Source organism: Apis mellifera, linkage group LG4 (genome assembly GCF_003254395.2).
Source record: "Apis mellifera strain DH4 linkage group LG4, Amel_HAv3.1, whole genome shotgun sequence".
Lineage (NCBI taxonomy): Eukaryota > Metazoa > Arthropoda > Insecta > Hymenoptera > Apidae > Apis > Apis mellifera.
Genome location: NC_037641.1, coordinates 7,989,171 through 8,016,620, shown reverse-complemented (window position 1 = coordinate 8,016,620; position 27,450 = coordinate 7,989,171). Strand labels below are relative to the sequence as shown.

The window sequence follows — 27,450 nt, the reverse complement described above, 5'->3', positions numbered from 1 at the left end:
TAATGTGTACATTAATTTATGTAATATTCCACTCTTTCCGTAATATACACGCCAAGACAAGATTGAAACCAAAAACCTCGCCCACCTCGCGGATATAAATTAATCGCGTGCAAGTCGAGCACGTCTGAAACAATACAATCAGGAGAGAAACATAAGGATCGTAAACTCGGTAACAATTCTCGTTTTTTTTTTTGTTTCTTTTTTTTTTTTTTTTTTTTCTTTTTTCTCGGTATACCACACCAGCGTGCGCGTGATACATCGACAATGTATGTACAATGTATGTTACACAACGGATCTCTATTATTCGATCACACACAACATGTGTCCTTTCGAGCTTACAACGGGTAATACAGGCGGTGTGTACGATTTGGAACATTGGGGAAGAAGAAGAAGAAGAAGAAGAAGAAAAAAAGAAAACGAAACGTATTATATACTCGTAATGAAAATAATAATCATCCCTAAAAACGTGTCATCATCCGATCATCCCGGTGTGATTACAATACGCTCTCGCTCTTTCGTTCGAAATCGATGGAAAATAATTTACGGAACCGCGTCTTCCGGCAAAATCTATATTCTACAAATACAATGTAAACGGAGGAGGAAGGTATTGGTATTCGTCTGTATTTGTGTACGTGTATCACGTTATCCGCGTGTATCGTTTTCTTCTGTATTCGAATTCTGATAGGTGACAAAAAAATAGATCGCACAGAGATATACTTCCGTATATATGTGTGTGTGTGTGTTCCTCTTACACGCATGTATATACGTGTTTCGTGTAAGTATGTAAGTGTACACGTGTGTCGAAAGGACAGGAAAACGAATTCAGTCGTAACAGCTAGCATGTTTTTTTTCTTTTTTTGTTTTCCATAGCACATACATTCATTATACGTAGATTGTTCATAGCTTAATGTGTGGTTCCTCTATCCTCTTTTTTTTTCTTTTTTCTTTTTTCTTTTGGTTTATTAGCAACGGCGAATACACTAGAGCTTCATTTTTTTTTTCTTTTTTTTTTTTTTTTTGGTCAGATCAACAAATGCAATCGCGATTCCAATCTGCCGCCGTTACGTCGCTCGTGCTCGCGTTCGAGCCGGATGCCGAGCACGAACGACTGAGCCCATGTAACGTTGGCAGGTTGTTGGGATTCCATTTCGTTCGAAACGGGAGGCCAAGGTCCAATCATCCGGAAAATGGCCGGTCTCCCGTTGAAGGGAAAAATTTTGCTTCTGCTCTGGCGAAATGTTTCTTTTTTTTTTTTTTCTTTTTCTTTTTTTCCGCGCGATCGGATACCTCGTTTGAGAAGACACTCGGGGAATAAGGGGTGGAGGAGAGTGGGAGGGAGAAGGGGAGGAGAAGGAGGAAGAGGAGGAAGGAAAGATTCTACAAAGTAGCTAAGAGATGCAGGAGCGTATTTCTACAAGCGTCTCGTCTCGTAAAACGGAAAAATTAAAAGACCCTCGCGCACATCTTCTACTCCTATTTGACACGTTTCCATACATTTTTTTTTTTTTTTTACGACGGTTCGCGCGCGAAACGCATCGTCGAGTTTTCTTTTCTTTTTTTTTTTTTTAACTTTCGATCGATCGGAACGCACGCGACACGTTTCTTTATTCTCCTCTTTTCTTTCTATTTTTTTTTTTTTCCCTTTGTTTCCCCCCAAAAAATCGGTATCATAACTCCTAAACAGGGACGATCGTTCATCTAGAATGTCCGGGATGTAACAAACAGCACCTGGTTTCTATTCTTTTCTTTCTCTCAGACGCTCGGAATAACGATTTGTTTGTTTGTTTTTTTCTTTTTTTTTTTTGTCTTTTTTCCCCTTATTGTTACCATTTTTACTCCTACATTTACAGTATTATGTACAACTGTTTGGCACCGGAATTGTCTCTTAATCGAATTGATGCCAACTAAAGGGTCCAATATGAACACGATCCACGACGTGCGTGTTTAAATCGGAACGATGCGTGCGATCACTTCGTTCCCGATCCAATCAGCCGCCTCTTCGAATATCACTTTCTCTCTTCGTGTATACGAATCGTACGCCGAAAATCACCAACGATTCCCATAGACGATCTTCCCGATCCTATGCTTCGCGTTTTTCTTTTTCTTCTTCTTCTTCCTCTTCCTCTTCCTCTTCTTCTTCTTCTTCTTCTTCTTCTCTTCTTCACCACCAGAGAATTGTCTCAACCCTGCATATATCGAGAGGTGTCCAAACAGCAGTTGAAAGTGTTAGCACGTTAGAAGTTTCTTTTTTTTTTCTTTTTTTGGCATAGTTTAGAAATGTACATGTGTGTCCATCTTTGCTTATCGCAACCACGTTTTCAGTGGAATGTAGTGTTTGCCTATCCATGCGGCTCCGGTAAAATTGATTCTTTCTTCGATTGGACAGAGAACATTTTTGCCAGAGCCGCGAAGTGAGAACGGTTGCCAAGTCGCCACCGACCTTCCTTCCCTCTCCTTCCTTCATTTGTTTGACGTTGAATTTTTCGTGATACTTTTATTCGTTATATATGAAATATTTTGTCACAAGCACGAATCCAATCAATCGGGATTCAAGATCGTGTGAGATCGTCATCGAGACGAGTTGGCAAAACGTTCAAGCCGCCGATTTAAAACCCTACCGGAAACGCGTCACATTTAACTATTTTTCTTTTCTTTTCTTTTCTTTTCTTTATCTCAGATAAATTTTCTCTTTGCTTTCCATCCGCTCTCTTTTCCTCCTCGTTCATCATTCATCCTACTACTCTCTCTTCTCCCTCTTTTCGATTTTTATTTTTTATTATCTCGTTTATTCTATAATATGAAATAACTGACTGCCACTGGTATTTGTTTCTTTTTGTTTTTTTTTTTTTTTTTTTTTTTTTTTCTTATAAATTCCAGACTGCCCAGCAGTCAGACGCACAACAGTTATCACAACTTAAAACTGTAATACTAATACATTACTCTTTTGTAAATATATTAATATTTATAATCATAAATATTTTATATATATATATATATTTATATTTTTTTTTTTAATATATATATATTATATTAATAGATAACAACTGATCTTGTATGTATTCGATATTCGTGATTTACGGGATTCGTATCATGATACTTACTGTAAATTAGTAAAATATCAAATACGAAATGTCATGTACAATTACATTTTTTTTTTTTTTTTCTCACTTCTTTCTTTCGATCGCATTTCCGAGACTAAATAACGAACTATACAACGTAAATGCGCAAATATGACTGTCAAGCGAATTAAACTCGGGGAGAAACTTGTTTCAATACTGCTGCTGTTCTTGGTAACGTGATTTTTAATTATCCTATCATGTATAACACTCCTTTCACTCTTCCACGATTCGCTTCATTTTTCTCTTTCTCTCCCTCTCTTTCTTTCTTTTTCCCTTACATACGTAAAACATACATAAAATCTCTCTCTCTCTCTCTCTCTCGCGTTCATGCATTCGTTCGCTCTTCTCTCTTAATCCTCCTCTCTCTTTTATCGTTTTATCGTTTTACTAAAAAAATATCGATCAAAGCTACGTACAATGCTACAATTAATGATTATTAACATTTAAAAATGAGATCTAGTTGTTTTCATCCTAGCAATTCGGAAAAAGGACATTAAAGATTACTTGAGTTTATATAATGATGTGTCCACATAGACGAGCGTATGTTGTCCTCTTTTCTTCTTTCTCTTTTCTTTCTTTTTTTTTTTCCTTTCCTCCCATTTCCTGGATTCTTTAACGGTCACGGAGAGAGGTTCGCGTAATGATAAGTAAAATCATCAGATTTCGCACTTTTCTTCTCAATTATTTCCTAAAGGAGCTCCCGCTTGCGTTCTTTCTTTCTTTTTTTTTTATTCATCAAAGAGAAAAATTGTACTCACTTGTGTATGTATATATGCATCAGTATATCAGTGTACAGTTATGGTAGATATATATATTATTCGTGTGTATGATCCTTCTCTTTCTCGCCCCTTTCTTTTTTTTTTTTCTCCGCTCTTTGTGCTTACTAGAAATAATAAGTTCGTGACAGCGCGTGACCGTGGTCAGACAGACGAATTTCGAGGCCGATTTCGTTTGTTGCGTGTTGTGCTACAACCGTGCCACTTATGCGTGCAAATACGTGATAATACTCGTGTCGTGACATCCATCCGCTTGCACGGGACTCTATATTCGGACACTCAGAAGAGTTCAGGCTCCGGATCGTTCGAGGCTGCTGCCTGAAGCGCCAGCTGCATGCTCGACTCTGTGTTACGCCGTTTCATTTTACCCTTGGTCTTCTTCAGCATCGTGGCCTAAGAAGGGACAGGATCACAAGGAGCGCGCACAAAGGAGCAAACACAGATTGCAATGTCAATGCCAATGTGACCAAAGTGAGAACGACACGCGGATCGGTTAACACAGCCAGAATAACACTCGCCAAGGATTAACACAGAGAGAGAGAAAAATAAATGAATTGCATTCGATCGAATGTTAGAAGTGTGCAGGATTGTCACACGCTATTCAGAAAAGAGAATTTTAAAATGATCATATATTTCGTATTGCATTGGAATCATTGGAAAAAGTTAAAAGGTTTAAATAAGACGAAAATGTGTTCCAAATCGATCGCGTCCGAGTATTGCCGAATTTACCCGATGTCGAATCGGATCCTGAAAACAGGTACGAGAACAGGAATCCGATCCTGCACGAATTTTTCCGAGCTCGTCGTTTCAAAATTCTGCACACTTCTAGCGAATGAGATAGAATTCTATTTATCTGGATCCATAGAGGAATGAAGATAACGTTTGTATCTACAATTTTTTTTTTTGGAATAGTATAACATTCGATAATTAAAAAAAACTTGATCATTTTCGAACCGTCAATATGCGATTTAATTTAATAGATAATGAGAGTTTATCGTTTTACTGATAAACAAATATATTTTCAAAAATATAAATATAATTTCTTGCGATTTATTCTAAATTTCAAGGAACGAAAAGATTCAGATAAATAGATTTTCCACGACGAGAATGAAACGAACGATCGATTAACTCTCAAAGGATCGATGCTATTTTCTGGATATTGGAATTTTGAAATCAGGAAATTTATATGAATTTTGCAATGACAATTTCAAAATACAACAAAAGTAAAAATTTGAAAATCTTTTTGAAGATTATCTCGAAATATTAAAGAAATAAGATCCTTCGAAAGTTAATTTCTGAAGCTGGAAAACACCATTTGAGAAAAATAGGCATAATAATTGAATCATTTAGTGTTGTGAAAACTAGGTTCTATAAAATTATCAGAATATATATATATTTATATTTTCTTTTCATTTTGTTTTAAAATACAGAATGATTGTCACTGCTTATCATACAACATTTGCAAAATATTGACAAAAATTTCTCGAACCTTCAATTTTTCACAACACTGTTTTTTACGACAAGCTTGAAATTGCGCTGAGCATTTAGATATGATCATAAAATGATAAATTCTCGGACAAAAATTTAAAAATTTAGTTATAATATCGAATCTTTTCAGTTTAATATTTTTGAAATTTTATCTTTCTTAAAAATTATCATCTCGATCGTAAAAAAAAAAACGATATTAATATTCAGCATGCGTTTAAAAAACGTGTTTAAAAAAATCATGTAAAACTTTTTCAACTTTTTTTGAGGAAGGAAGAAGGGAGAGGAGGGAGAAAAACAAATAATCATTCAAAAGCATAAAATCATTCAAAATTTTAAATTATTCAAAGAAACTGCTTCGAAAAAAACGATAAGCACTTCGGGTTAGCACTTTATCGAAATATAATCCAAAATTAAATATCCAAATCCGATCTTACGTTCAATCGTATCAACATCTCGCAAATGATTTCTTTGCCGAGACTCGAAGACCTTGGAAGAACCGGATCTTCCTCGAAACCAGAAAGCCTTGATTGTTGTCCAAAAATTTATCGATCATTCATACACATCGACAATATAATTGGCACAGAGAGCTACATGCGGCGGAAACATCGAATGGAATTTTACTACAACAGGGGGGAGTACGTGTACGTGTACGTGTAAGTATGTGTGTGTGTGTGTGTGTATGCGTTCTCTCTCGTATCGATCGCACCGAAACTCCCCTGTACCGTAACGGAATATCACGATACGAGGTGGAGCCTAGGCGGGAATCGAATGCAATTTCTGATTCGATCGATTCTTTTTTTTTTTTCTTTTTTTTTTCTTTTTTTTTTTTTAATAGGAGCGCGGAAACTGCGGCTTCTAGCTTTTGTTGCTACACTCGTCCGTGCTCTTGCCCCCCACCCCATTAGCGGGTGGAATCGAAGGTTCGGTATTCCGACGCTTGATCTTATTTTTCTTCAACATGGTTGCCTGGAGCGAACAAAGGAACAAGGAGACATTAGTTTTAGTGTGCGATTAAGGGAGGGGGATGCATGCGCCGATCGGACACCAGCGGTTGGATCACGCTCTTACGGTGTCTGCGTAGAGCGCTCATGGCAAGTTAGATCTAGCAAATAGTGCAAGTAAAGATGCAAGATCCTGCGGGAAGTCAACGTGCGACGACAAAGAGATAGGCAACCTCATCGTACTATGCGAAATTCAACAGAGTGGATTTTCTTTTTCTTTTTTTCCTTTTTTAAATAGTCGATATTGTGGAAGAACAAGTCCAATAACATCTCAGGCTCATCGAGGAATATGATCTTTCGTAGTAACTCGTTCAAATAAATTCACATTCCTTTATTTCTTTTTCAATTTTGCAAAACAAGTACGTATCCTATACGATGTAGCATTTGGGGTAAAAGTTTGGTAATTTTAATTATATCGAGTAATCTTTTAATTTATAACAATTTGAAATGTTAAGATGTTAAGATAAGTGGAATACTTATAAGATAGATTTGAACTTTGAGTGAAATGTTATGGCCTTATGATATATATATATATATGTATATTTGAAGAGTGAACAAATAATTTATAGTTTTATATTCACGATAAAAAGTGATTATTATTTCTCGTGTAGGTGTTTCTAAATGTCAAATCGTAAAAAATAGAGATTGTATCTCAATTTTCTCTAAATTGAAAGATATATATTTTATTTATACGTCTGTGTGAATCGGTAAAAGCAAAATATGTTTGTGTAAAATACATTTTTTAAAAGAATAGCGTGAGAAAACCCTTTTCTTTTTTCAAACTTAATTAAATCCACTCTGTTTGTCCATTTCGATAGAATTATGGGGCCATTTTGAATATCTGTGAGAAGATTACCGTCAGTGCCGATTTCAAAACTACGATATCCCCCGGACTCTGGATCCATGGTTCTCCGTCTACTTGTACTGGTATGTCGGAGTACAAATGAATTTTTATATGTCCACCCTGTGGAAATGTTTGATAATATATACATATATTTTTTAATTTGCATTATTATTAAATTCTATAATTTCAAGATAGACGAAGAAGAAACTTACCTGTGCTATCCTCATCGCTGTACGGAGACCAGATTGGATTTGTCCAAGATGCATAACACCCGTGACTCCGACCACCTCCAACATCCCATCCCCGTGATTCGGTGTTTGAAAGTGGTCTTCCTTGATGTCTGGTCCCCAAGGATTTGCCCCAGAACCCCAACTAGATTATTGAAAAAACAAAATTTGAATTCGCAACTAACATTTAACATGCAATAAATATATACCTTAAAATGTTTAGAATAATTATTCCTTCGACTTGAGGTAATTCGACGAGTCTCCCGTCCACTTCCAGTCGTATCTCTTTGTGCAAATCTTTGCACGGTTTCCGTTTTACCATTTTTCGCAAACCCATTGTCACGTACACCCCTTTGTTACGCAATCTGCTTTTAAATTTGTTCGGATTTTCTTCCCTGGCGTTGTGAAAGTCTAAACAGAGATCGGCATCGAGGCCGATACCGAAGTAATTGTTCATCACCAATATTTGCGTATTGTCTTCGCTGGGTGCACCCGCTCCTGGTGACATTTATCACATTTTGTAAATAATCAATCCTTCGTCGAATTAAATTTCTTCAAAGCTCATTATTACTCAACGTACCTCCCGCGTTAGTGGACGATTGCTTGTCCTCTTTCTCCTCCGTGTGGCACACAACCGTCCACCTGTCCAGCATGGATTTTTCCGCGTCGATCACGTCCCGAAGCAAGTTGAGGGGATCTTCGTCGCCTGTGTAACCGGAACCCCAGCACAGGACACGGGCAAGATCGTTTCCTGTGCCAAGGGGAACAATGGCGCAAGCAGGCGAGGAACACTCGCTATCCTGGCCCACGTTGTCCAAACACTGCAACACCCATCCTATTGTCCCGTCGCCACCGCAAACCAAGATTTTGTAATCCTTTATGTGACGGAAAACGTAGAGGCTGCAATGTAACCACGATTTTTATATATATCACACGAACATGACAGTCATACGAAGAAATACGATGTATTATAATTTTTTTACAAACCCAGGAAGCGGACCTCCATTGTCGAGATCGAACACCTGATAAGGATTCAAAAGTTTTCGAAAGCTGGAGATCAATTGAAGCCCTTGGCAACCGCCAGATTTCACGTTCACGAACACGAGTAGAGGTTGAACACCAGGAGGCACCATGCTCGGCTCGATACTTGGTAACAGCATAACTGTGTGCAATCAGAGAGATATGGAAATGTAACATTTTCAGTATAATCGAAGATTTTAATCGTGGATTGTTGTGTTCAATGTACCTAAAAGATGTTTGTCCTCGTATTTTGATTCCCTTAACGTGTACAACGCTGTAACAGCCTTGTTCGAGTCCTCGTAAATGATCACCATCGACCCGTACTCGTAGTATATCGGACCGATGGATGAGAATTTGTTTTCTACAAATATTTATCAATTTGTTACGTTATATATTGCCAATCGTTGCGATTTTTCATATTCACCTTTGCCTAAGAATTCGGTCAACATGTTCTCGTAACTCCTTTCGGAGAGATTTGGCGGCAAATTTCCCACGAACAAAGCTAAATTGGGTCCATGGGGATCCTGTTTAAGCTGAAGGTAAAACCGCATCAATTCCATTTGCCTGATCGAATCTTTGCCGAGCTGCTTCACGATTTCCCACGGCTTCTCGTCGCGGCACAACACTCTTTCGGTGACTGGGGAAAATATTCGATATTCATATGTGTAAGTTGTAACACGGAGGAGGAGGTATATTTCATTCCTCGAAACGGGAGGGAATTAAAAGAGGAATTTACCACCATGATCCAGAAGAATCTCGCTGCATCTGTAATCTTCCGATTTAAAATTTTGCAAGCCGAACTTTTGAAGCGCTTCCTCGATCAAATCCGCGATCGTTGTCGCCTCTGTGACAGGCACTATACAGAACGACTCCGACACCTGTAATTTGCCCGGATAGACGCGTACCTCTCCGCTTTCGCTATCCCTGGAATTGCGAAATCAAAATCTCGATTCCTCCGTTTCCTCGATAAACGTTAAAATATTTCTTTGGATTGGAACTCACTTGAACCGTAAGAAGACAGCCGGACGTTTGCCCTCTTTTCGATTCAAGTTCAGAACCGGATTTGGATCGCATAATTCGGTTTCATCCGTGGCGTACACGTCGGTGAGGTAAAAGTTGCCTGGATTGAGATAAATAAATTTCAATACGATTTAATTACATAAAATTTTCGCAAAGATATTATATACGAAAGTTAAACAACAATATTTTTCAAAATATTAATTATGATCTTTCTGTATGAGTACGCAATTCGAAATAGTATAAAATTCAAATTTATTTATACTTTGGATGTATTTTTAACTGTTTGTTCAACAATTATAGATCAAACGTATTCAAACGCGTTTAATTAAAAAAAAGCAAAATATATATATATATATATATATATATATAAGTGTATATACATTTCTAACTACTGTTCACAGTTTAAAATTAATGGAATTCCATCTTGTTTTAATTGAGTTCGCATACAGAGAGAGAGAGAGAGAGAGAGAGAGACGTAGCATGGAACGAAGAACAATTCCATTGATACAAAACTATTCAGTATGCAGTTGTCAGTTTGATCTTTACGTAGGAGTAAAATATAATGGTCAACTGTTTTGTTACTGTGGGCGTATAGATACATCCGACAGATTGAGTTCACGTAAATGCTATTGACGAAATGCTATACGTAATTTATTTCTAAAAAGATGAGCCTCCCTTAACCATTCGCCCAAACCCAAAAAATTACCCTAAATCACGATCTTTGTACAAAAACAAAGTGAAACGAATACTCCTTGTCAACTTCCTTATTAATAACACTGGATCTAAAAATTGAATGGAACGCAACGTACTAGGATCTTTCGTGATGTGAAATGCGCGAAGCGCCGACGTCAGGACCTGTTCGGTGGTGGCTTGCCGGGGCACCGTGATCACCCGAAATATCCGCCTCCTCAGGGAATTGTTGCCGTCGTACACCTTGATCATCTCTGCGTACGGAATGGAAAACGAGATCGATGAACAGATCGAGCATGGACGGTCAGCCGCACGAAATATATTGAAATACCTTCGTCACCTCTTTCTTTATCTTCTTTCTCCTTCGGTGAACGCGGATCGCGACCGTGCGCGCTACCCGGTCCTGGTTCGCCGTTGTCGCGATACCTTGCATCCCCGCTGCTGAACTCTTCCGATATGCTTCGTGCTGGAAAACAAACCGTGAATCGTTCTTGTAGTTCTCAGGATCGATCTTCGCTCGAATTTCGATTATATATATATGTGTGTGTGTGTGTAATAGCCATCGTGTACAGCGTATTGCTTAATATATATATATACGTATGTAGATATACAAGGTGTAAGATAAATGCATCGTTTCTTTGTACTACCATTGAAAAAAAAAGAAAGAAAAAAGATGCAAGATATATATATATATGTATATATTATGATACTTGCTTGGCAATCATTACTCAGATAACATTAATGGTGTAATAATGATGTGATAAGGAAAGCATCTATAGAGAATAGCTATGACACTTTCGCAAGTTGGAGGGTTGGTTCAAACTTTTCTTTTACGTTTAGGGGATTCGTAAGTTTAGGAGAGATATGATGAGTGGATCAAACGTGTCATCCGGATCGGACCGATTTTGCGCCGGATACGATATATATACTGGTATTATTGAAGCGCTAGTATACGGAACTAAATCAATTTGATATCGACACATAGCGGTTTTTGGATTATGTATTAATATCGGTTGTAAGATTAACAATGTGAGATATTCTGAAACTTTGGTGCATATAATTTTCCTTCGAAACGGTGTATTATTAAAGCAATTAAATAATTCTTCGAATATTTCAAACAAAAATATCGAACTTCTTCTTTTTCTTTCTAAAATATTTTCTACTATTAATCAATATTAATTAGACAGTAAAATAAAGAAATCGAGATATTTATTACACGATTAATAAATTGAAAATTAATCGTATCAGTAAAATTATATTATTATGCACTAAATATTTCAGACGCTTCTATGATATTAGTTCGGTGTGATAATACTACCAATGATCGTGCATACTGTACATGATACGTCGTAAGAGGATATAAAAAAGAACTAGAAGGTGTTACATATACTGCGCTACAACGTTACGTCAATGTTCGTACTTTAAATAATTTTTCGTTCGGTTAAAAAATTCGAATATAATAAATAAAGTGACACCTCTTACCATCGGGCACGATGGGTATTTGCAGAACACACATGATAGGAAGATTTATTTTCACAGTAGCATTCTTGCAACTTCATTTTCACCGCATAGTGGTGTGACAAGCGTCACGGTAACTCATCATAGCATCCAGCGGCCTGAGTGTGACAGTACATGCACCGAGAAGCAACACATACACACATGCTATAAAATGTTATAACGAAATAACAAACATTCATAGAGAGAGAGAGAGAGAGAGAGAGAGACGTGAGGTGCGATTTTTCTTTTTTATTCTTATAAAAGATTTGCGTCCCTGTGAAATGTAAATCGATCGACACGGGATCTTATGCATCGAAGATAATATTTCTATTAAAACGTTTTTAAAAACGTTCATTGAAATACTTATTTAAGGGAGGATTAATTTTAAAGAAATTTCTTTTTTTAAACTTTTTTCAGAGAATATTTTGTTGGTTTTATCGTTATTTTTTTTTTACAAGTTATTGTAAAAAATTACCTATTATTAGGTAGGAGGTAGGTATAGGATAGTAGATGTATTGATTAATAAGCTAAGTGAAAATTATGTCTTGGAAGGGTGGGGTTAATTTTGAGTTGTTTAATTTTACCGCGTATTGATCCGTGAAATGGAATTAAAGTTGACAGAGTTGTATCTATATAATGATAAATCGTGTTAAATTTATACAAAACGTGCACGAATTATTTTGAATCAGTTTATTCTCCACTCTGACAAGCGAATTTCTAATCTATTCATTGTGCATCATGTTGTAATATATGTACGTTCCTTAAAAAGATCAATATTTTAGTCAAACAACTGTGTTTTTATTAATATTTGCACGCCAGAGAAAAGGGATTTTTTTTTTTTAAAGATAAACACGAAGATTTATTCACTTTAAAATATTGATTAATAGTATAAATAAATAACGTTGTCCATGAAAAAATCTTGAGGGGGAATAAAAAAAAAAAAGACGACGAGATAAAAATTTTGAAGATTTTATCTTTTGCAAGATTAAATGGTAATTAGAGGTAAAAATATCGAAGAAAACATTCATCTATGGCGTCATTACCAATTTACAGTACTTGTGAGATAAATTTTTTATTTTTACAATGACGTAAGACGAATGAATTTGAAACAACGTGATAGATGTCTAATAATGTTCGTTATATGATAAATAATTCATTACAGTTTGATTATGATTTATAAGGGAATGTTCTTACGTCATTTTAAACATAACAAGTAAGTTCATACAGTAAAAGCAAAAAAGCATTTTTTTGCAGTGCTTCGAATTAGTACTTTAAACAAGGTTTTAAAAAAGCAGCATTACAAAAATATATATATATATATATCGTAAAGTAAAACCACGTTGTTAACCTTTTCGGTACTGCATTGATAAAAATTGTGCACGCGAAAGTTTTATATTAAAAATCGTGTAAAAATTAAAAAACAATACTACAAATAAAATTTTCGAAAAAGATATCGAAAGTTCTATTCAAAATAAAATTTTAAGATAAATTTCAATCACGCATTACATTATCGAGAGAGAGAGAAAGAGAGAGCAGTCTCATTAAACGATCATTAAACGAGCGGCATTGTTTATCACTTAAACTTGATACAACCGGACCTTGAAAAAATTCGGATCGCGTGAACTAAAGGTTTAAAGCGATTCTCGAACTATCGACACGTTAACGAGGAAAAAGGTCAGAGCCAACCTAAGATGCAAAGCGTCGAAATTAAAGTGAAAAGCACATTTACCTTTTTTTTTTTTTTTTTAAAAAAAACAAAAATGTCAAATAACATGATATTAAACGTTTCAGTTTCCTTTCATCAAGAAGATTTAAAATCGACGCAGAAATTTTATATTAAAACTATACTCAAAGAGATTCTTTCGTGAGAGATTGACCCGTAAAATTATATTTCAATTTCGCTTTAGTTTTAAAAACGAATAATAATGATGAAAGATGAAAAAAAAAGAAAGAAAGAAAGAAAAGAAAAGGAAAGAAAAAAAAAAATGCTTTAACACAATCTTTCTGCGTCACATTTATATATCCCAGTTTCGCTAGATCTGAACACAGACTTAGCTTAAATATACATTCGATATAACTTCTACGTTTTCCATACTATTTTCGTAGAATGTCAGATTATTCAGCTGAAATAACATCTTTTTAGCTCCATGAATGAAACAAAAATCACGTCTCGATCTTCTGCTAGTACCGAAAAGGCGAGGGTAAAGAAAAGAAAAAAAGTAAAAAATGAAAACAACAACTTTTCTATTTTCTATTTTCTTTTTCGGCTAACGAGGAGTCGAGAAAAAAAAAAGAGTGAAAAAATAAATAGACAGATGCGAAGGCGAAAAGAGAAAAAAGTTAAGAAGCGAGATACAGAGTGAGAGAGGAGAGAGAGTTATTGAAAAGAAGAAAGTAGAAAGAGAAGAAAAATACGATTAAGAGAAAAAAAAAATTAAGCTTAAGAAATGTATACAAAGAACAGTTAATCGCTAATTAAGGCAAATTCGATTTTAAGGCCCGGATTTTTCCCGATTTTCGCGCTAACATCTCAACATAGATTATGCTCACACAGATGAATGTCAGATGATGGATAATATTCTAGATACCTCGAACATAAGGAGGGGAAGCATGACATTTTCCATGGCAGCTACGTGGCAAAACTAGTGAAAGGCGCCTCAAAGCTTCGGCTAGACGGCCTGCAGCCCCAATTTGTTCACTCTCAGCGAAATCGAATTGCTCTCCGATGTTATCTTCAAATAGAAGCAAACGGTAGACCGAGTTTTTTTATACGGTTACCATTACACAAGTCTCTGATTCTCTACACAATTTTCTTTTCTTTTCTTTTCTTTTCTTTTCTTTTTTTTTTTTTTCTCTTTCGACCTCTTGGATACAAAAACACATGGATAACGGTTTTGCGATTTAATCGTGCGTAATTGATATTCAACGTTTCTCGATTAATATAAATTATGTAATTTTATTAATGCAAATTGATATAATTTTTAGAAATGTTGTAATTAACTTGTTTCTTTTTTTTTTTTAAATCATTTCTACTTTCTTCGTACATTGATTCTTAATACACTTTTGCACAATTGATTTGAATTGCAAATAATATCGTTGGGATATTTACAAATTAATTTAATTGTAATAATTTTAGAAAGGAATTTTCTTACGGAAAAATTTTTCATTTTTATTTTAGATCAAACAATAGCAAAAGCTCTATCGTAATCTTTGTCGAATATAAAAATAATTAATTACTTATATATTTCATTCGAAACAATTTGTATATTTATGAATCAGTATTTCGTTATAAAAAAAAGAAAAAAAATGTATCAATTCGTTATTCCCCTTTTGATTTGACTTTTAATCAAATAATCGACAAACGTGAAATTGGCATGTCAACATTTAAATCGCAAACACTCACAGCGTGGCGCGTTACAGAGCACCATAAATTGTATTTTAATCGCCATTATTTACTACTTTATTACTATTTTATACACGCAATACTCGTTGCAAATATTTCTCTAAAAGAAGCATAAAAAAAAAAAAAAGAAATTAAATCATACATATATAGAAAATAAACTTTTAGCTCTGCTCTCGATACGTAATTAATAAATTCTTATCTAATAATTCTAATTTCACTGATATCGTTATTATTATTACACATTTACATATATTTTCTCGTTCGTTGAATCTTAAAGATTGATTCGTTCAGAAGGAACTTTATGTAAAACTTTATCTTCATTATCTTATATTAGTGTAACTGTATTTGTAAAGCCACGTGAATCGATGTAATAATCGTAAATGTCATTACGTCTATTGAAAGCACATTGAGACTAGCGATTAATAACAGCGACAGCCACAGAAGCTATAATATTTCTAATATAATATATCTAGTTACTTTGATCGGAAAACTTGTTTCTTGAATATATAATCAACAATCGAAATATTGTACTTTCCTTTGTAATAAAAAAAAAAGAAAAAATATCACGATTATTGAACACACGATATATGTGTAATAAATGAAATTCTCAATATTTTGATACTTACATTATACAATTTTTATAAATAATATGCATTATATAAAAGTCAAAATAATATATATATCTTTTTTGATATGAAAAATATGAACAATTTATAAACCTATACTTGATTCATAAATATTTCGACACTTGTTAATTTCCAGTTTATGGCAATCGATAAATTAACAACAATTTCGTTGTCGTTCTGACACGTTGGTGTATAAAATAAATCTCCTATTCCTAAAATTAATAATTTCTGTATATCTTTCTCGAATAAAAATATCTTCTTGGAAGGATTCTCTAGAATCTAAGAAATTTTTTACAGATTTAAAAAAAAAATAAATAATAAATAATAAATATTCTATGAATTTTAATATATTCATTATCTATTGTTAATGTATTTTTTTTAAAACATTGCTCGACTGATTTGAAATCTCCGATGTTTCCACGTTTTTTTCCGCGCGTTGAATTTTCGCGCGTAACAAACGGAAACGAACGACCAACAAACACCGAAACCCGTCTAAATATTTGCTCTAAGTAACCTCAGGCGAAACTTTCGAATCGAATGGTATTTCAAATTTCTCCTCGAATCATTTATCGTGAGAGGCTGAGAGTGCGAGAAACTGGAAGACAGCTGTGTGGTAAATAGTTATACAAAAGACGTACGTATAACGTTTACGTTTAGAAGAGAGAGAAAAGAAAACGAAAAAAGAAGAAGAAGAAGAAGAAAAAAGAAAAACAATATTTTCAATAAGAAGTAACAATCTAGCAGGAATCTTTTCTTCTTCTAAAAAAAAAAAAAGATTTTCGAGTGAAAAAAAGAAAAGAAAAAAGAATGAAAGAAAACAAGAAGGAAAGAAACAACACGAGATAGACCCGTGACAGAAACAAGTTCGAGTGTTAAAAAACACGAATGGGGGGGCGAGGGGGGATTGTTGTTCTATCCAACAGATCGAACATCGCATGCTTCGAAGGAAAGAAAACACGTATATGTGTATATAATATATTATAAAATTCAGAGAGTGGTACAGATAGTAGTAAATATTTTTATACACGCGTATATCAATGAGTGAGTACTAAATGTATCATGCAAAAGATTTTTTTCTTTCTAATCAACGATATATAATATATAGATATTATATTATATATATATATAAGTCAATATGTACGAGTAATGAAAATTATCTTATATCACTTTGCTATTATAATTCTTCCCCTTCTTGTTTTTATAAGATAATAAACATTATCATATATATATACAATTATATAAATTTATACATATCATTAATTATAATACCATTCATTACATTTATATATCATACACAATTTTAAGTAAAAAAATTTTTGTAAAAATTTGGATAAATATATTTCTCGAGTTAAAATTATATATATATAGAGAGAGATAACACACATTATTTATATGTGAGACACGTGTACGTGTAAATTACTTTTGTTTAAAAAAAGAAACATTAGGAAAGAGAATTATACGACAGTAGTGTGTGAACAAAGAAATTTCTATTTTCGAACAGGAAAAGAGTTAAATGTAATCTATTCTATCTGTAATATGTTATCCTGATTAAAATGTAACGAGTATCATCGTTATTGTGTACTAACAATGAGTACTAACAATGTGATCTTTGCATGACAGTGTTCTTTTCTTTAAATGGTGCATCAAGTATTGACACTATGACATTTTATAGGAACTCGATAAAACGTGTGCTCGATGTATCGTGAAGATTGATCGACCATGAAATTCGTAACACTCTAATTGAGCCATTATTTGTTATCTGAGTGTAATATATACTAATATCATCCAATACCATACGATAATTTAAAATTGAAATATATTCACGATTTGAATTTTCTAACATCTATCTTTTTTATTTTAAAAAATAAATAAATAAAACCGAATCGTGTATCTTCGTTTTATGATAATTTTCTTTTCTTATTAATCTTTTTTATTTACTTTTTATAAGAAAATACATACAAAAAGATACCCTTCTCTATTTCAAAGTTCTCAACAAATTTTTTCCCTTATAACTCTTCGTTTCTTTTTTTTCTTTTTTTGTTTTTACGTTATACACATATACGATCGATCGTCTAATAATAAAATTTCGAATAGATCGGCACAATATCGATAATTCAAGATATAATATGCGTATATATATATGTATACATATATATATAGACATATTTACAATACACGTATACGTGAACATAATTTCATTCCACTACTTCCGTCTATTATCCGGTCACGTGTTACACATCCTCTAATCGATATTTGAAACGTATATTTTGTACAATATAGACACTTACGGCAGGAATACTCACGCGCCAGGGCTTCTTTTCGACGTACTTGTACACCGATGATGGCCTCCATGGGAACTTCCGTACGTGGAATGCTGACTGCGTGTGGTGGTAAGTAGATTGGTTCCAAGTTCCCAAACGTGCATTCTTGCGGGATATTTTTATAACAGTAAGAGTGCAACTGTAATCAAAAAGTCGTAGCGGTAAGATGAAACATTGAAATTTAAATAACGTGTAATATATCAAATAACATCAATTTTTAAAATAAAGTTTATTTCCATCGATCTTCTCAATACACAAGAGAACCACATTTTTTAACACACAAAAAAAAATAATTTGCCCATCCTTGAACAAACGAGTATCTCGAATATAGAGATGCTGCTCCGCGCTCATTATTTTTTAACAAGAGCACTTCGAACAAGTTTCTTCGATTTCGGAACAATCGATGTTATTGTTTTAATTGAAACAATTAAGTATCGTTCAACGATTTCCAAACAATTTCAACTTTTTCATCTCCGCCTCGAAAGGAGAGGAATAACTACGTTAATTTCAACTTTGGAAATAAAAGAAATATACGTACATACATATATATATATATTATTCTCATTTACGTGGAAATAATAAGATCCGTCTAGAAACTTTTAAATTGATGGAGGCTCGAAATGACAAAAAAGAAAGTTTAGAAGAGAGGAGGGGAAAACATTTACCGTCATGCCGCACCACTCGCAACGAAACCCGGAAAGGCACTCGGCAGAAAAACAATTTTTCTTGCAGACAGCGCATTTCGAACTGCTGGGAAGATTGCCTTCTCGCCAGTGATGAGTGTGGTTTACCTGCGCCAAGTCCTTCCCGGGCAGATACGTGGCGTTCTCCTTGCAATCTGCCACGGCAAAATCCTGGCACTCCGTGTGCGCGAAGTATTCGCATACTGAAAAATCGTAAAAATTTGTCAATAGTGGAGAAAAAAAAATTTTCAACTCCTTCGGTAGTCGAATTCATGGAAGATATACCTATGCTGGTAGAAAATATCACTGTGATAAAGAACAAGAAAAGAAACTTACTTTCACAATGTATGGATAGATTATCATCGAGCCGTTTACGACAGACGTTGCAGAATTTTCTTCTATGATGTACCTGTTCGGACCAGCAGTGTGCAACTGGATTCTGTGTTCAACAAAACAAAACCTCTTTCATTTCTCATTTCTCATTTTTTTTCCTCTCTTTTTCACACAGAAACGCATTACAAAGAAAGAAACTACGCGATATCCCCCTTTCTTCCTTCCTTTTTGAAATTAAATTACCGTGGAGAAAAGAAAAAAATAAATGATTTTAGTAACGACGATCGACCTCGACTCTTTTTATTCGAACTACTATTTTTTTTCGCGGAAGAAAAGAAGGAGGAGTTGGCGCATTAAAAATAAAGCCAGTCTAAAAAAAATATCATGTGTTTCGCTAATGCGGAAACTGCGTGATGCATTCACGAACGAAATTCATCCTCCGTTGCGAACGGGACGAAACTTTGGACGCAGCCATGATACCTTTGAGTGCAACCATGAGTATTCTCAGCGGCGTGTAAATATAGGTCGCGGAGGGAGGAATTCGCTTCTTCGTCTCTGGTCACACGAAAGAGAGGAAGAGCGGAAACCGAGGGTATTCTTACCTTAATGAGGCTTGCCGCGATGCTGGAGCAGGGAGAGACGACGGCCTTGAGACAGCGGTCGTGCACCACGAAGTTGCAAACTGTAACGAAAGAAAGAAAAAAAACAAGGGAGAGATTGAGATTTGTAATTTAATAGTGTGTGCAGGTTAAATTAAGAACGATTTTCTTTTAAGCTCCTTTTTTGTTTTTTCTTTTTTTAGTTTTATTATTTGGGATGAAGAAAAGAGGGAGAATTCTTCCCTTGAAAAAAATTCTTCTTTCTTGATGGATCGATAAAATGTTTTTCGTCAACATTATTTAGTTTGTAACTCGTAACTTCTTTGGAATTCTTTTTTTTTTTTTTAAATTTATAAATCTATTGTTAGGATTGTAGGGAGGTATTTATATCAAATTGCCAGGGGACATTACAATGTCAAAATAGGAGAAGATTGAAGCAAAATGAAACTGTGACATTTTGGTGATATTTTGAAAACCGAAAATACGCACAATGGATAGACAAAATAAACGTCACCAATTTACAGTGGCTAATGTAAAACAAATAATTAAAGTTTACTAGAATTTAAATCATTGGGTGACTGCCAATACATTTGATACATTTTGAACAAATCAACCATTCAATAATCTCTGCATATCCCTGTATTGTTTCAAATATAGTTTTATTACGTTATACTGTTGGAAACAGTAGATATTTCTAGCTATCGTGTAAAAAAGTGCAAAAGGATAATTTCTCATTCGTCGATTAAAAATCTAATCATATGAAATAATCTCATGATGATTTAGTCGTTTTTAATTTCGCGTGAAATAATCAGAGGCAAAATTTCAACGAGATGGATTTAACCTATTGGTGAAATCTAAGTCTGGCTCGTCGCCCACACGAGGAGGAGGTTGATATCCATTACATAATCCGGCGGGGACAAATTTTCGAGCATTGGAAATAAAAGATTGATAATAATAGATATAATCGGTTGATTGAATTGATTTATCCAAGTAACAGATCCTAAATGCGATAATCTAAAATCCAAATTTACCCAACGAAAATAAAAAAAAAAATATTCAATTTTTATAGAGATATTGGAAAAAATAGAATAGAATTTATTTCGAAGGATTATTAAGAATTATTCGAAGGCCAAGTGGGAAGAGATTGAATAAAGAAAATCATTGAACAAAATTTACACAGCGTTCATTAATTTAGCTGCAGCGTAAAGAACATCTCATTTTGAACCCTTGAATCAGAGCGTGAAATTCTGCAACACTTTTAAACCTAAAGCGGGGACTAAGCGGGTAAATATATTAAGCAGTTAAATGTCGATGAACAAAATTTCCAGGGCCTCGCATAAAAGCAATGGTTAATTATTACTCGATTAATTTTCTAACTAGTTTTTGCGTCAAGTTAGAAATATTTAATAAAAAAAAATATATTAAAAAATATTAATTTTAAAATCGGATGTGTTTATGCGAATAAAAAATGAGAAAAAAAATTCCCAATAAATAATAAATATTGATTAATGATTAATAAATCACGTAAGCGATATTATAATTACGATTTAATTCTATATTTCTTCCCTATTTTTTTTTCTTTTCTTTTCTTTTCTTCTAATAAAAAAATTGATTTAATTTATGTCACCATAGCTACAAGGAATAAAATATTTTATAAATCAAAATTTCATCGATCAAAAATCTTGGACGTTGTATTAAATTTATCGTCGGTTTTACTTTACTGTTATTTCTGACGCGGTATCGATTTATTGACTCTTAACATGTTATTTACGAACCCTTTGGTTTCCACTAATATTAATAGCAGATATGAGTATGCAAAACCTTTTAGAACATGTATCGGACCGCATCGATATTCCATTAAACGTACTGTTACACGAAGCTGATCGGGAAATGTAATTTTATAATAAGGACACGTTGCTTCGGTAAAATATTGTGCTTCCATTATCGTTCAAGTTTGCAAATTGTCGAAGAATCGTGGAGGAGGAGAAAGTTTCATATAATTACGCTAAGGATAGCTAATATACGTAGATAACTTGAACGTTGCATGATTAATTAAAATAAGATTTAGGAAAGGAATTTCTTTATTCGTACATTTCATCTTTGTTTCAATAAATTTGCAAAAGTGAGAGAGAGAAAAATGAAAGATTGTTCAAGTTTCAATAATTTTAGTCGAATAATTGTCCAACGCTCAAACAACATTCAATTGCAGCGTGTCTAGTATCAATTCTTATTTCAATTCGTTGCATCGTAACGTTTCCACTCAATTGTGAGGTTTACGATCTGTTTGTTGCCTTCTCTCGACAATAACGAGCCCTCGAATGCATTCGGCAAGTATGTCCAACCGCGTGCACTTTTCATAACGCAACACTTGTTCGCAGAGAGCGAAGATATAAAGGTCTTTTTTCACCATATATTCATCACAGAGTGTATAATATGTATAATATGTAATAATTGTAATGTATTATCGAAAAGCTTTATTTTAAATAAATCTGTACGACGACTAACAATTAATTTCAAAAAAAAAAGAAAAAGAAAAGAAAAGAAAATATCCTATTCGACATCATTTTATTTCATGAAAAAAATAAATTCCTTTTCCTGGAAATTTGCAAAGCTTAACCTTGACGTGAATTCGAGTTATTTTTAAGTGATCATCTTAATGCGAAAAACATTACATAGGATCAAACGTGGCTCGAAACATAACCTAGTTGGAGAAAGAAAAATAATATCGTGGAATATTAATCTTATCGATTTTTTTTTAGCAAGTAACCGATATTTGTCGCATCGTACAGGTAAAAAAGCGTACGTAACGAGGTGTGACGTGTAACAGGGTCCCAATGGTGTATTTCCGGTTTGCTAAAAATAAAAGCCAGCCTTGAAGAAGTTGTTCTGTTATTCCACGGTTTTCTTCGTAACTTTTTTTTTTTCATAAATTTCTCTCCACCGCATTGCGAGGTGAACGACTATTAATAAGTTGAACGACATTGCCCGAAATTCTCGAATCTCGGGGTATTCATCTTACAAACAGCTCTCTCTGAATCAACGGGGCGAAAAATAAATTTATCGAGACGCTGTGTTCGAAATAAAATTCGTGTTGACGCATAACACAATCTTATACACGGGTGTGTATTTCGAAATGTTTTAATTCGAAATGTAAAGAAGAATTTATGAATTAAATTCTAAGGTATTGTCGAGTCATTCATCGTTTCTCTCTTTTTTTTTTCTTTTTTTCTCGATCATAAATATTCTAAAAAGGAATGAATAATTCAGTAATAAACTTTTCTTCTTCCTTTAATACTTGTCGACGTTATATATATATTATATATCGATTAATCTTTACCATTTTCTTAATCAAACCGAGAAAATCAACGTTTCGAACGTTTCGATTAATATCAAACAGAATCAATTCTACATTTCAACGTATATTCGATTCCCGATGTTTTTACAATCAAACGAAGAAATCCAGATCCTGCTACATTTCTAACAACGACCTCGAGAGATCTATCGTGATCCGTGGAATATTCGATCGATCGAGGCTGAAAATCCCACTGAAAGCTAAAATTAAAGATATCGGGTCCAAAGTATTCCGAATATTCGTATTACCTTTGATCAAACGCGTATCCATCTCTTTAAGAATTCTTTTTTTTTTTTACCACTGATTTCTTATCTTTTTGTTAATTATTTAATACTTCAATTATGAAAAAAAAAGAACAAAAAAAGAGGATGAATTTGGGGAAATATTAAGAAAAGCAAATCAACAAGGATGAACAGTTTTTCCGCGAAACAATACCGTTCGATACGTTTCCATGTGTATTCTAGAAATCAGAAATCTCGACGGCGTTGGCGTATCGAACAGAAACGCGTCGATCGAGAGATGTATACACGTTTCAGATATTCCTGAGATCGACGACGAGTCTAAACGCACCGCTGTGTCTCGTTTAAAAGCGACATTTCTTTGATTGATCTGATCTCATCTCGTCTCGAATTCCGTTTCTGCTCTTCGGCTCTCCCTAATTGCCCGCGGTATACAACTGCATTTCTCTGTACTCTGTGTTATCGCTTCGCCTCGATGCTTGTTGATATGTTAAAATGCTTCCCTGTTGAACACGTTCTTCGAGAAGAGTGATGACTGTCGAGTGTCTGGGCCTCTCGAGAGTCGAGGATACTTGTATTTAACGCGTTCACTGTTGATTGGAAGAATGTTTTATCATCTATGCGCGTATTGATGTAGAAAATTATATTCTTAGAAATAAAAATAGGGGACAAGATGGAAATATTATATAATTTAAACGTATAAAGCTTTTCTTTATCTTCGTTAAAATTTTCGAAAGAATCGAAAAAACTGATTTAAAACTCGTTAATTCTAACATGTATCTCCTCGACTTTTAAAAAAAGTGAAAATCAGTTTATCAATATTTAAATTAAAATGCTCAAATCCACAGCTCTGGAAAGATATTAACATAGCTCTTTAAAAATTTCAACAAATTGCAGCTGTCATCCATTCTGTCAAAATTATTCGACATCGCCCTCGATATTCATGAATCAAATCCACCATCCATTTGATCGAACGACAAAGTGCAAGTAACCGAGTTGCAAAGTGTCCGCGGATGCTTACTCTCTTTACGCTGGCCTCCGCTCCTCGACGAGCTCTTTCTTTCGCGCACACCCTCACACCCCTCGACCCAAGCCAACTCTCTCCGCCGTGTACTCCTTCCTCCTGCTCTCTCCAGAGTCTATCAGCTATCCCACACCACCCCCCACGATCAATGCTTGTGAAAAGGCTCGATGCGCGCGCCCTCGCCTTCCTTCCATCTCGATTTTTCCTTAACCGAGTCGTGCTGTCGTTGCTCTCGAATTTCCACCACCGAAAAGGGAAACAATTCTCGCGAAAAATCTTCCAAACCTATCCTCCTTCTCTTTTCTCTTTTCTTCTTTTCTTTCCTCCCTTCCTTTTTTCTTTCTTTCTTTCTCTCTTTCTCTCTCTCTCTATCTTTCTTCTTCTCCTGCAAAGAATACAGGTTTGTCCAAACGACAAACAATTTGAATTCTCGCTATTGTGCTCCTCCTCTTAGCCCTGTGCTGCAAGGGGTAAACACTCGAATGGGAGTGTGCGCAAATCGTGACGGGGTGGGAAATGTGGCGCCCCGTTATCAGCTCCAAAGATGGTGGGTCTGCGAGGATCGTGCACGAGGAAGCAATTATGGATTCTCGTGGAAAGTTGTTGCTCGCGTTGGGATGAATGTTTGGAGTTACGTTGGAGAATTTGGAACGATTCGTGAGGATGTGGACGAGTATCTGTTGATATACCTCGGGATCTAGATGCTAAATAATATCGGGCAAAAATATTTGAATGTCACGAGTTGAGAAACTAGGGCACAGGTTTTCAGCACTTTTTACATGAATTTTTAAAGTCGAACACGATATATTTTGAAACTATTCATCGAACAACTTTGATGAATGTCTGAATTGATGAATATTTACATAGATTAAGATGCTAATATTCAAGACAAAATTAAAAATATAACAAATTTGACAATTGTAATTTCTATTACAATTGTTTTTTTTTTTTGTAATTTAAATCAATTTCCACTGGTTTAAACCTTTTAATCGAAAGTTGAAAGTTATTCGAGCATCCTTAGTCCACGAATCGAGCACGATCACAGGGGATAGGAGAAAGGAAAATTGCAAATTGGGATTTCGATCAAAAGTTTCTAGGAATTAGGAAGCAACCAGGTCTTCTCTGGACGAGCGTACCACCCTCTGTGCATACGATGAATGGGCACTTGCCATTCATCATTCTTGGAGGTCAGCCAGCTTCAACTTTGCACGCCGACCAAGGTTTCGGAGCCCGTGAAAAGGCGGGACGAGCATACTTCGGCGGCAACGCGCCGCGTATTCGATTTCGTTACCGAACGCGCTCATTATCGATCGGTCCTCTGCCTTGCGGTTTCTCCGTGAAAAACTTGCCCCGACACTGGTCACAAACTCCTATATATATATATATATACCACTTAATCCCCTCGATAAACCATCCTTCCAATCTACCTCTCCCTCGACCGATTTTCTCATGTTCCAATAAACCTCGTCCGGAAAATCACTTTCCATTTCACCTACATTCGAATATATATATATATTCCAAGAAAACTCGATGTATCGTTTATAAAACGGAAAGATCGATGCGCAAGTGTGGACCATTCAAACTACCAATCCAAAACACGTACAAATATCCAGCTCGATCTCGCAGATAAACGTAATTAAACTCAAGTTGAGTTTCGCCCAATCGCTCTGCTCAATCGCGCGCGTAATCGGATGAAAAGCGACGAAAAGAGCGATAAACAAGGAATTGGGGTAGGTTTCAAAGAGAAGGAGAGGGAGGGGGAAGAGAGATGGACGGGCAGGAGCTCACCTTCGCAGATGTACCCCTGCTGTATGAGGCCCCACAGCATGTCGGTGCAGCTATGGCAGTACGTCGGCTTGTGAAACGTCTTCTTGCTGAAGCTGTGCCCATGGCTGGCTGGAGTCTCGGCCGAGACCGACGCCATGTTCCCCGTTCCACCGCGGCACCGCTCACGCCAGATTTTCACCGTGAAGCTACACAGGGCGCGCCGCGCGTCGATGACAACATAATTACACGGCAGCCACTACGTGATCTCGAAACCGTACGCGTACATAATTGCGTTGCTGCAGCTGCACCCGCGGCTGGCCGCTCGGGTCCCTCGCTTCGTACCGTCGTCCTCGTCGTCTCGTAACGTGCCTAACGCGCATTATTTCCCCGAAGCTGCGCCCCCGGAACCGACCGACCGACCGCCGCCACGGCACCACGGTGTACAGAGCGGCCGTGTACAGAGATTGCGTTTGATCGTGCACCAGTCACCAGTCACCACTGTTTCGCGGCTGACCATCACCGTCATCGGCCGCTGCTACTGCCGCCTCCGCCTCCGCCGGGAGCTTCACTCGCGGTACGACGACGATGCGGGTGTCGCGTTCGCGCATCCGAGCCACGGAGCGGGCGCCGAGTGGCCGCACTGACATCAGCCCCTTCGTCACCACCGTCGTGCAGTGACGGAATCATGCACAGGCCAGCTGGGTTCTCGCAAGAGGGTGCCCCCTACTCGAGGGGGTTACCCTCCAAGATCTTACCCCTCCCTCGATAATTCTTCCTTCTCTATCTTATTCACACTTGCTTCGCCACGAAAACGATTATTATATCTATTTTTTCAAAACTTGGGAGAATATTTTAGTAGCAGTCACGATAATGACGGATAGGTCAAGTAACACGATCCTTTCTCGTGAACGAAGATACGATCCTCAACGTCCTGATCGGTTTCATAATAACTCTTTCAAATATTCTCGAACGCGTTCATTCTCGAAAACGTCTCGATCGTTCTTTTCTTTTCTTTTTTTTTCTCTCTCTCCTCAATTTCACAGTCACATTTTTCCTCTCCTTCCCTTTCTTTCTTTCTCTCTCGCGTAATTACGACTCGACGCGAGTACACGCGCGTAAGCACACGCACATTCGAAGACTAGGGCACTGGGTAATCGTGGTCCGGTGTTATCGGGTCCGCGAGCGACGTCGGGACGGCGCCGCTCCACCCCACTGTACTACCTTCCCGACGCACGGCGACAACGAGCAGCCCGGAGGAGCAGCCAACGCTTCCTCCGTTTCCGTTTTCGTACACGCCACTGGCCGAGATATCGATATCCCGGTGCACGCGAACAAAGGCAGCCTCTCCCGAGAGCAGAGAAAAATCGCACGGTTCGATCGGTGCAGCGACGAAACGACACACCGCTTTATACACACACACG

The 27,450-nt window shown here is 35.9% G+C and overlaps 1 protein-coding gene across 10 annotated transcripts; it reads right to left on the bottom strand.

Moving 5' to 3' along the window:
• Positions 1-27,450, bottom strand: LOC408809 (diacylglycerol kinase theta). 10 transcript variants are annotated; one of them, XM_006562668.3, is made up of 18 exons: positions 26,051-27,447; positions 19,651-19,730; positions 19,052-19,154; positions 18,698-18,918; positions 18,000-18,171; positions 14,271-14,414; positions 10,517-10,651; positions 10,305-10,439; positions 9,478-9,595; positions 9,212-9,399; positions 8,900-9,112; positions 8,702-8,836; positions 8,443-8,617; positions 8,036-8,355; positions 7,665-7,953; positions 7,441-7,600; positions 7,241-7,348; positions 1-4,288 (listed from the first exon to the last, which is right to left on the bottom strand). In XM_006562668.3, the coding sequence occupies exons 1-18, from the start codon at positions 26,184-26,186 to the stop codon at positions 4,175-4,177; spliced, it is 2,946 nt and encodes a 981-aa protein (XP_006562731.1). In that variant the 5' UTR covers positions 26,187-27,447; the 3' UTR covers positions 1-4,174. The 10 variants fall into 10 exon arrangements, with proteins under 10 accessions (XP_006562731.1, XP_006562733.1, XP_006562734.1 ...); XM_006562670.3 differs by having other exon boundaries at positions 3,986-4,288; positions 10,526-10,651; positions 26,051-27,449; XM_006562671.3 differs by having other exon boundaries at positions 3,986-4,288; positions 18,015-18,171.